At 34.1% G+C, this 11,703-nt stretch overlaps 1 protein-coding gene across 2 annotated transcripts in view; it reads right to left on the bottom strand.

The window, feature by feature from the left end:
* Positions 1-11,703, bottom strand: part of TLK1 (tousled like kinase 1) — a 304,401-nt gene that overhangs the window by 55,010 nt on the left and 237,688 nt on the right. For both annotated transcript variants that reach the window (XM_074399482.1, XM_010352243.3), the window contains 6 exons: positions 10,195-10,290; positions 8,837-8,926; positions 7,518-7,610; positions 3,868-3,978; positions 3,614-3,750; positions 4-192 (listed from right to left, as the gene is read on the bottom strand). In XM_074399482.1, the coding sequence (XP_074255583.1) occupies positions 4-192; positions 3,614-3,750; positions 3,868-3,978; positions 7,518-7,610; positions 8,837-8,926; positions 10,195-10,290 (716 nt within the window). The remainder of the gene's footprint in view (positions 1-3; positions 193-3,613; positions 3,751-3,867; positions 3,979-7,517; positions 7,611-8,836; positions 8,927-10,194; positions 10,291-11,703) is intronic.

The raw sequence follows: 11,703 nt of genomic DNA, 5'->3' as shown, positions 1-11,703 counted from the left end.
TACAGTTGTGGTAAATTTGGTCTAACAAAGGGATCATTTTCTGCTCCATTGACTGCTTTGTTTTTCCTTTGTTTTGGTTCAGAATTGGTAGAGGGTGCCTGAGAATTATTAGCTGTGGGAGGTTTGCGTTTGGCTAGAAGTTTCCTTTGCCTTTCAATATCTTCCCTTTGCTGATTCACCCATTCTTGTTGCCTGTGTAAAAATAAACAAATAAAACCAAATTAACCTTGTATTACTTTTCACAGTTAAAATAGGGAAAAAAATGCACAAAAAACATGAAAAATCAGGTAATATAAATTGGTAAACTTTTGGTTCCACTTTTATGAACCAACTTGTACTTATCCTTCAGGGTTCATTTGAAATGATTGTTTTTAAATGAGGTGTTCTCTAAACTCCTAGATTGGGGAAAGATGTGTTGCCATATGTAATTTCATGGGACCTTCTGTCTCCCCATCTCATCCTTTCTAACAAATATCATTCCTACAGATACTTCATCAGAAAGTGTCCGGTTAGACAACATCACTCCCTAAGAACAGAGATCATGTCTATTTATACAGTATCCTGTTGTATCCCTAGTACCTAGTGACCAGCACTTACCTGTTGCTCAATAAATGTTTCTTGAATGAAATAAATGAGCTAAAACAAGCCCCTAAACCATTAAAGTATGGGGTACATGTTATATATGCATCACAATATTTGCTAACAAATTTACAAAATGCAAATATGAATTTAATATGAAGAGTTAATTTCTAAATTTACTTTTGAAAAAAAAAGGGACTGATGTTTTGAAATGAAACAAATTAAACTTAAGAAATTTGCGAAAAATATAATTTTGATAATTTAAGGGAAAAAAGAAAATAGGAAGAAAAATTAGCATGGCTTTGAAAATGGGCAATTAACAAAAGTAAAATTAATGCTTCCCATTCAAGAATCTGAAACATTTTTGCAAATAGCTCCGTAATTCTAAAAACTAATAGACACTATGTCTATTATTAAAATGCAGATTCAATATTTTAGCAGTTTGAGCAGAGCATTAAGTAGTTAAAAGTGAAGCTTTTTAAAACCAACTTATCATACAACACCTTAAGCTTATTCTAACAGTAACCATGTTCTCTTTCAGGTCACCTCACTATGCCAATAAAACATTTAAAATCCTACATGGTTATGATACTTAGGTTTAGCGAAAGTCAAATATTTCACAACCTCCTCTCCTCAACCACTCAAACGAGAACTATAGGGCTCCTACTTTTTCAGTGTAGAACTGACCTTACACACATCCCCTTCCCTATGATTCTAGTGAGGAAGCAGCGGAGTATGATAGGAGTGAAAAAACGTCAAAAAGAACCTAGGTAGAAGATTAAAACAGTAGAGAAAAATCTCAAGAATGGCAAAGTGAGAGCAAGACTTTAACCCAGTTTTCATTTAGAAACAGGAATAAATTTCAATTTTTAATAAGTAAATCTTAAGGCTATTTTAGGACACAATCAAGATGGTATAAATGCAAATAAGCAGTAATAATACTAATGTTTAAAATATTAATGGAAAGTAAAGAATTACTGGAATAGGTATTAACAGCTGATTATTCAGGGATGACTAGAGAGTAATATTATTACTTTTTATTTAATTATTTATCTCATCTTCTAACCACTTTGGGTTCTGTAACTGATTATAAACAGCATGATATACACATAGTAGGTCCTCAATAAATGCTTATTAGTGACAGTCAGGACATACAAGTAATTATTTTCTTTTTTGACAGTTATTTTTTTAGACAGCCTCGCTCTATTGCCCAGGCTGGAGTGCAGTGGCATAATCTTGGCTCACTGCAACCACCCAGGTTCAAGCAATTCTCATGCCTCAGCTTCCCAAGTAGCTGGGATTACAGGCGCACACCACCAAGCCTGGCTGATTTTTGTATTTTCAGTAGAAATGGGGTTTTGCCATGTTGGCCAGGCTGGTATCAAAATCTTGACCTCAGGTGATCCACCCACCTTGGCCTCCCAAAGTGCTAGGATTACAAGCATGGGCCACCGCGCCTGCCATCTTTTCTGACAGTTAAGTGGTGAAATTGGAACCACTGGTAGAATTTATATTTTAGAACATTCATATTAATTCTATAACCCTCTCTTTTATTCATTGCAGGACAATTACAGGTCTGGGTTTAGCAGCAGAGCCTTTTGCTCATAAAACACTAAAAAATTATCTTCTCCTGCTTTTCACTTTACTGTTGATATGTTAGTTCATGCCTTAATCACTTTTCATCTGGATACCCCTCTGTCTTAACTGCCAATAACATTTATCCTCTTTCTAATAATACACTCACATTACTATCAGTTATTATTCTACAACTATCCCTGTAGATATAATTCCGATCACGTACACTAAAGGTAAGCCTTTAACAAGTCCCATTATCAGAATTAAAACCCAAACTCCCTAATAACACAGGGAGTGTTATCCTTTATCCTTTGTTTCACTGTGGTATAACTAGCACAGCTATGTTGAACAAAAGTTGAATAAATCTGCTAAGAGAGAAGCCCATTCTGCGGCAACTCCTAGGAACCAGTGCTTGAACAGCAATGTTGGTGTGATACCATGTGAAAGCAAGCTCTGCCTCTATTTCAAATAACTCGATACTCTGGAAAAGCTGATGTTCATGCTGGAATTACTTCTGATTTTCAGGTTTAAAGAAATTTTCCACCTCCCACCCCTCAAAAAAGAGTAGCATATTTAGCACTCCTTAACACATAAACAGCCAATCAATCCTTATCTACCACCATCTGAACTCATGAAGAAAATACGGTAACTATAATTTTTGTTTTAAAGTTTGATCAGAAATGCACCAGAAAACCAAATACCACATATTCTCACGTATAAGTGGGAGCTAAACATTGGAGACATATGGGACATAAAGATGAGAATGACAGAAACTAGGGACTACAAAGATGAAGGAGGCAGAGATGGGACATGGACTGAAAAACTATTGGGTAGTATGCTCACTACCTGAGTAATGGGTTCAGTTGTACCCCAAACCTCAGTATCATGCAACAGACCCCTGTAACAACCTGCACATGTATCCCCTGAATCTAAAATAAAAGTTGAAATTAAAATAAATAATGAATAGAGTTTACCTCAGAAATGCTAATGTCACATGTTTAGTTTAACTGATATGAGTTACTATATCTAAGGAAAAAGAGAAGTTTTTTTTCCTTAGGAATAGAAAGCAGGCAAGTACTGAATATTATAAGGAGAGAGGAATTGGAAAAAAACGCAACTCTTCCACTGAAAATTAAATTTTCAACAATTTTTCTCCCAAGATATCATCTGTAAAGCTAAAGGTTCAGTTCATACTTCGGAAAGTCCGAGTTAGAATAACATATTATACTCTATAGATGAGTGCTAATTAACCAAGAAATCTACTGTAATAGATTTAAAGCAAATCTATAATAAAGCAAAAACTGTAATATTCTTGGTTTCATATCCCTTTCAAATGTACTAAATTCTGTGATTTCAGCGTAGTGAGGAATTGTAGAGCATAATTACAAATCTATAATCTTTTAAAGTAATGAAAACCCAAATGAATACGAAAAACTTTTAAATGTTAAGAATGACTAACTTCACAAGATTCTGAAATGCAAAACCATCTGTCCACTGCTCAGTAAATGAAGCGCCATGTCTAACTGTTGTAAAGTGCCCAAGGCGTAATCGATCTTGCATACTCTTCTCTCTGCTTGACAGTTTTTCTTGCGTACTCTGAAAAAAAGGAGAAAAAAAATGATCACTCAGTTTTATTCATTAATTTTATAAAAGCATATAAAGCACAAGGGACTAATGAAGGAGAAGGGAAAATTCACTCAACTTTTAACCTACCTTTTCAATAAGAAGTTTCTTGCTCATTGATATGCACTTATTTAATCGTTCTTTATATTTTTCAAGTAATTTTTGTTGTTCATCTATTTGCCGTCTGAGATCACAGTTAGCCTATGACATAAGTAGAAAATGCAAAAGGTCTAGACCGGGGAATATGAAAAGCTTAGAAATATTTTTAACGTTCTAAATAAATTATATACAAATAGGATTAATAATATTAAATATCTGAGTATGAAACAAGAAAAAAAGCCTATTTAACCATGAGATAATACTGCTAAATGTTATTTAAGTGTGCAGTGAAAAGTACATATAGGGAAATTTGTATCCATATCCGTACATTCAAATTCACACTCTAAGGTTAACTTTGGCTAAGTTAAGTAAGTTACACGAACCTTAGTTCATCTTTCTTATTTCTAAATAGAGGCAACACAATCTACCTCACTTTGTTAAAAATAACTAAAATATGGTATGTGAAGTGTCTATCGCTTAAAAATAAACGTGAGTTTTCCTCTATCTCTTGTAACTAACAAAATACTTTCTCCATTGAACTTATAGATAACATACACAAGTTGCCTACCCAACAACTGTCCTTACCATTCTTCCTTAGCAACAGGATACTAATTCTGTTCACTTTATAGGTAGCTACATGCTCAGGGAAGAGGCCTCTAACAGCAACAGATGAATCTGATTAATACAGTGGCAAGAGAATAACCTATAGGGCTTGTTACTACAGATTACGGAGAACCATTCCCAGAGCTTCTGAGTCAGGTCTCAGGAAGGATCTGAAAATTTCCACTTCTAATAAGTTCTCCATTAATACTGACGCTTCTGATCTGAGGATCATTACACTTTGAGAATCATAAGTGTAGGCCAACCATGGTAGAATCCAACAGACAAGGGCATACTATCTTGAAAGTACTGAGAGAAAATAATTGCCAAACCCAAATTAGATACCCAATAAAACTGCTTTTCAAGGAAGAAGAAACAGAATATAGCACCAACAGACCCTCAGCAATTCAGACAAAATCTCAACCATGTGTGTGTATGATGTGTATGCAACTTGAAACCTGATTCTAAAATTTCTCTAAGACTGAAAAGGGCCAAAAATAGCCAAAATGAACAAGTGGCTATCTGTTTAACCATGTATTATGACTTAATATAATGCTACACAATTATGATTACTGAAGCCCCTTCTTCCTTAATAATGGAAATTCAATGTTTTATACTGGATTGCTATCCGCCTAGCCAAAAGCCTACATTTCCCAGCTCCCCCTGCAGCCAAGGATGGTTAATGAGATGCAAGCAGAAGTTGTTTAATGAGATATACAAGAAGGCGGCACACAGAATTGTGCTTTTTCTTCTCTACTCCTTCCCCCTTCCCCCATTATCTGCTTAGAATGCAGACATCTAATTGTGACCCTAACAGATATACTGAATCTTGATGTGACCTATGAGATATAAGCCATGAACTAACAATGACAAGGTACCATATGATACTGAGGAGTAATAATATCTGAGCTGCCTATATCTGTTCTTTTCTTGAAAAATGAGCTTCTATCTCATTTAAAGTACTGTTATGTTCTCTGTTACTACCAGCCAAAAACAATTGCTACATGATAAAAAGACGCTGCAGTACTTGTGTAGAGACACACAAATAAAACAAAGAAACATGATTCAGAACACAGAAATAGATCCACTTGTATGGAAACAAGATTTTATGACAATAGAGCTGGCAGTGTAAGAATAAGCTAAACAGTTTAGGGATGAACAACCAGTTATCCATATAGCAACTGAAATAAAACCCTACACATCATGCCATACCAAAAACCAATTTCAGTCGGATTAATAATTTATACTGAAACATCAGCTGGGCATGGTGGTTCATGCTGGTAGTCCCAGCACTTTGGGAGGCCGAGGTGGGAGGATCACTTGAGGCCAGGAGTTCAGTATCAGCCTACAGACTCCTGGCTTTACAAAAAAATTTTAAAAATCAGCCTAGAGTGACGACATGGGCCTATACTCCTAGCTACTCAGGAGCCTCAGGTGGAGGTGGAAAATATTGTTTAAGCCCAAGAGTTTGAGGCTACAGTGAGCTATGATCCTCCCACTGTGCTCTAGCCTGGGTGACAGAGTAAGACCCTGTCTCTTAGGGGGATAAAAATCACCCGACCAAAAAACTCTTGAGCAATATCTGGTATTATACAGTAAAATGGAAGATGTGTATGCCCTGTACTCTGGCCATGTCTTTCCTAAACACATACCACAGAAAAATTTTTTCATATTTGCCCTAGAAGACACATACAAATAATGTTCTTAGAACTGTTTATATTAGAAAAAATAAAAATAAAATGTCAACTAAAAGAAAAGATACAGAAATTATGGCATGCTCATGTTAACACCTTACAATATTGCAGTGAAATGAACAAACTACAGTTATACTCATCAAAGTGGACAACTCTCTGATATATAATGTTGACTGAAAACAAGCTGGGCAAAAGGGTCCATATAGGAAAATTTCACTTAAAGTTCAAAAACCGACTGAAATAATATACTGTTAAGAATGTAAGCACATATTTAATACAACCATAAAGAAATACCAAGGCATAAAATAGTGGTTAAATGGTAAATGGGTTTGAGAGAGTAAATATGACAGGATCAGGAAAAAGACACACTGGATGTTTCAAAGGTACTGCCAAATACAGTAGGATCACAGGTATTGGTTTTATTGCATTTCTATGCCAATAGTTCTCAATGCTGGCTTAAATTAGAATCATCTGGAGAGCCTTTAAAACTACCAATGTCCAAGACCTACGTCACGCCATCAATTTGATCAGAACACCTCAGCGTAGATAGAGTTCAGGCATTAGTACTTTCACCCTTCTCATCTAGTCTAAGGAGAAGCATGGGGTAAGAACGGCTGCTTTAAAACCTTATATTCTAAGTATACTTCTAGATGTATTTTTAAATAGTTTCCATAAAAATGCTACAGAACTGCAGGAGTTACTTCGTTCTATATTGTATAAGATGTCAGGCATATAATAAAATCAATAAGCTTTAAAACTAACATGAAATGGCTATTTGTGTTAGGTTAATTGGTCCTATGTTATTAACTTCCAGTTTGCCAACAGTTTATGAATTCCCAATTTATTAAAGATCTAATAAAATATTTCATATTAAAATCAGCATTTTCAATCATGTACTTAAACTAACAGAAAAAGCTTATTGTATTCTAGCTACAGAAATTTTATTTTATTTTATTTTATTGATTGATTGAGACAGAGTCTGGCTCTGTCACCAGGCTGGAGTGAAGTGGCACAATCTCAGCTCACTGCAACCTCTGCCTCCTGGGTTCAAGCAATTCTCCTGCCTCAGCCTCCTGAGTAGTTGGGACTACAGGCACATGCCACTACGCCCAGCTAATTATTGTATTTTTAGTAGAGATGGGGGGGTTTCACCATGTTGGCCAGGATGGTCTCCATCTCTTGACCTCACAATCCACCAGCCTCGGCCTCCCAAAGGGCTAGGATTACAGGTGTGACCCACCACACCCAGCCTAGCTACGGAATTTTTTTACAATGCTAAGTATTTTTTGAATACTTTGTTGCCAAATAATTTACTCAGTTTTTTCCCCTCTATGACTCATTACTTACCCTGAGCAAATCATCTATACGTCCTTCCTTCTTTTCCAGGTCCTGGATTTTATTACTTTCTAATGCTGCTAATTTCAGCATTGTGAGATCAGTCTAAACGAAAAGAAGCTATTTTATTATCTCTATTATATATGCTATTTCAAGCAAACATAAAACTAGATTTTACTCCAAATTCAAAAGGCAAAGAAAAACGTATTTGTAAAGTGAATCTCAAAAAGTTTTAGTGCAGTGTTAATAACCTCAAGTGTATAAATGCTACACAGTTACCAAGAAACATCTAAAGAAGATCAGTTACTCAAAATATTGACATTCCTCATTACAATTCAATACATCCACTGCTTTCTTCTATACATTCCTCTAGTTGATTTTTTGAATTTTGCAAAACCTTTTTTAAATTAGTAAGTAAAAACTGTATGTATTTATGGTATACAACATGATGTTTTGATATATGTATACATTGCGGAATGGCTAAATCAAGTTATTTAACATATATCATTTTTTGTGGTGTGAATACTTAAAATCCACTCTCGTAGCAATTTTCATATACACAAAATATTGTTCTTAACTGTAGCCCCCATGGTGTATAATAGATCCCTTGAACTTACTCTTTCAAACTAAAATTTTATGTACTTTGACAGACATCTCATGCAGCAAAACCTTTCATGATCTACTCAGTGGCTGAAAGGAATGTACTTGTAATCCTAGCCTCAGGATAATCTAAAGAAAGAGTTTTTGATACATACACAACCGTTTGGACATGACCTCACAAATAAAAGTCTAATGGAAATCATCTGCAAGCTGAAGTTGTTGAAGAGTAAGACCTACTCTCCCAAACCCCAGTCTGAGAAAGTGCCATTCAGAAACTGTCACACGCAAAAAAATTATAATGAAAAACTTAGTACTCAAAATTCATCAAACTAAAAAAGTGTAAAAAATATACAAATAATTCAAATAATTTTATATAATTTGTCACATATACATATATACATAAACATAGTCAAATGAGAAGCTTGATGTCCACTCATAACAAATACTGCACCTTCACAAAATATCAATTACATATACTTGGATCTTAAGTTCTAAAAGAATCAGTAAAAAGAACATGTTACAGGCATTTTAAAAGCTGATAGTAAATTGTGTGTTTCAGTTTCTCACTCCTTCCTACAAATTCTGTTGTTTTTGTTTAGTAAGTTATCTTTCTTGATGTGTAATTCTGCTTTACAACTTCACATAAAACAAACAACAGACATCTTAATTGTTAGTAAGTTAGTCAACGGTTTCTTAGAAGCCATAGAAAAATCATTTTAATTATCATTTACCTGAATAATTTTAAAGGATAACTGCTTTGGTTGTACAATAGGGTGGTCCCCAAATGCTAATGCAGTAGGAGAAGGGCTATTCGGTCGAACCTAAAAAAATTAATTAACATTTTTACATTAGCAAGAAAAAAAAAGTAGGTTTCTAATTAGCAACAGTTACTTAACATCTCTGAAGAAGTTTCTATCAGAATAACGCCTGAATTGAAACATAATTCAATTTTAAAAACTTTTAATCACCATTTATTCAACAAGCTTTCATTAAGTACCTCCTACATAAGCCCCACTGAGAAATACAACAATATAATCCCTGCCCTCATGGAGCTTACATCTAGTGTCATAAAAGAAATCTAAATGCTTTCATATTGTTAAAAAAATACAGCCAAATAAATTCTGAAAAATATTAAAAATTGATTATGATAGTTCAAAAAAATAAATGTAGTACTGGGGACAATAACACATGCCCATATGTAGTTTAATATCAATTTATTCATGAATTTCATGGTTTATCTGGTCACCAGTTCAAAAAAAACCTCATTGAAAGCAGATTACAATATTTTATCAATGCTATCACTATAACCCTTAAAGTTACTGTTGAATCTTATGCCTTACTTTATACACGGCAATGTGAATCCTGCAAGGTACAAAATGAGTAAGACATAACCAAGTACATCTAAAGACAAGGATAAGAAGGGGACACAAGAAATAAAATAAGGGGCTTGAATAGACAAGTGAAACTCTGATTTTTAAAAATCTTTAATTCATCTTTTCATTACTGAATACCAATACTGTTTCTCTAGTTAGATACTGAACTTTCAAACAATGAAAGTAAATTAAAAAACGAAATCCAATATGCAAAACAATGCATATAAAAGAGCCATATCTAAAATGTTAGGAATAAACCAAAAAGTTTAAGATAATTTTAAGTCCAAGATTCTTTTCCTATGCTGAACTACACACCCTGACTTTTATTACCAGAAAGAAATTATGCTATCATTTTAGGGGTTAAGAAATTCAATTTTTAATAAAGTTATAAATTAGGAATCAACAACTGAATACAGGCTGATACAATAGTACTCATGTTAGTCCCACAGACTCAAAAGGTATTCTCTTACAGAAACAATGCTTCTTGGATATAATTAATTCAGAAAATCTTTAAGAGGCTCACTTTCAGAAAAAAAATTCCAATAGCATCGGATCATTTAAAAGGATTTAACTCATGCCACAGAAATAATGTATTAAAAGATAAACACTAACTTATTTATATAGAAGTTCTCAATAAAAACAACAAATTATAAAACGTATTCAATGTACGTAACTTCCAAAAGACTATGCATGTAAAAACTTGAAAGATGACTTACAGAGGAGGAAGGAGTGGAATGTGAATGTGAATTCTGAGGAGAACGGATTGCAGGAGGTATGCCTCTCACTGGACTTGAGCCATTTCCACCCTGGTACTGAGAAAAAGGAAACATTACTATTTACTAAAGCAGGCTCAGATAGTTGTTATTTTAGACATGACATTAAGAATTAATCTAAAGATGCGTAATTTAAACATAAGTAGTCATTTCAATAGGTCCAGAACAAAAAAAACTAAGGTCAGCTATAGCCAGGTCCTGAAAGACCTAAAAGACAGAGAGACTACTGATCACAAGAACATAACAAAACTGTTTTATAAAGATCCTTATACTCTATATTCTGACAATAATCTGTTATTTTACTCAAAGACAAATAAATTCCTCCAAAACAATAAACGTATTTTGTTTTCCCCCAAAATCCTACCACAGATACCCTACAAATGTTTATTGACCCATACAGTCCCTAGTCCCAAGAAATTAAAAAATGTTTACACATAGACGTTAGTGAACATAATCAACTATTTTAAACAGAATATTGTTCTCAAGACATCCAAGTGTTCATGGCATTATATAAAAAGAATTATAACAGGTCCCTTGCCTCTAACGGCACAAAATCTTTAAAAAATCAACTCCTTTGTACAAAGTGCATGACTTAGCAGCATATGAAGAGAAGCCAGCTGATCTGTTCCACAAACTACCTTTTCTCCTATTTCTTGTTTCCATATGAAGGATGGGAAAATAAAATAACTTGCTGCTACCAACTTCATCTGGGGGTGTAGATTATTGTCCACTTCATTATTTCTTGTTTAATTACTTTACTTACATAAATAGCACTGATGGGGACTTTCTAGCATATTCATTAAACAACTTCCTGCAAGGGATTTTGCCTTATTTTATCAATAGAGCCTAGCATTAAATTCAGCACATAGTAGGCATTCAAGAGACATTTGTTTATTTGAATTGATCTTACCTTTGGCAAAGGTTCTTAATTAATGATATCAGGAAGTGACTGACCTCAACCAAAGAGCATTAGGTATATCTCAAGGTCAGCAACTGCTTTACCACAGATTTTACAAACCCAAGAAAGAAAGCAGTGGTGGATTAAAAAAATTTTTTTTAATTTAGCCCTTCCCTTAATCAGCCAATTCTACTCTTACTCTCAAGTAAATATAAATATTTTCCAGTTGAGGAGATCATGTTTGTTGTTTTAATAATCACATTTAGAAATTTTTAAATTTAAAACTGGTGATCAAAAGTGTTTCTATACAGAAGCAAGGTAACATTCCAGATTGGGTAAGAATCTAAATGTATTGTTTTCACATGCTCTTAGATTCAAGCCTCTGTCAAACATTTAATCTCTATCGACAGGGCTCAAATGTTGCTGTGATGTGATGAAGTCTGTATTGACAGTAGAAAAATTCTGAATTAGAGAGCCAGTAAACTTCAAGTTCTATTCTTTACTCTTTAATTTAGCATTTGCCTTAAATGGGTTAACCCATTTATGCCTAGTGT

This window comes from Saimiri boliviensis, chromosome 5, assembly GCF_048565385.1.
Source record: "Saimiri boliviensis isolate mSaiBol1 chromosome 5, mSaiBol1.pri, whole genome shotgun sequence".
NCBI lineage: Eukaryota > Metazoa > Chordata > Mammalia > Primates > Cebidae > Saimiri > Saimiri boliviensis.
Note: the sequence above shows the minus strand (reverse complement) of the source record. Positions and strands in the feature narration are given on the sequence as shown.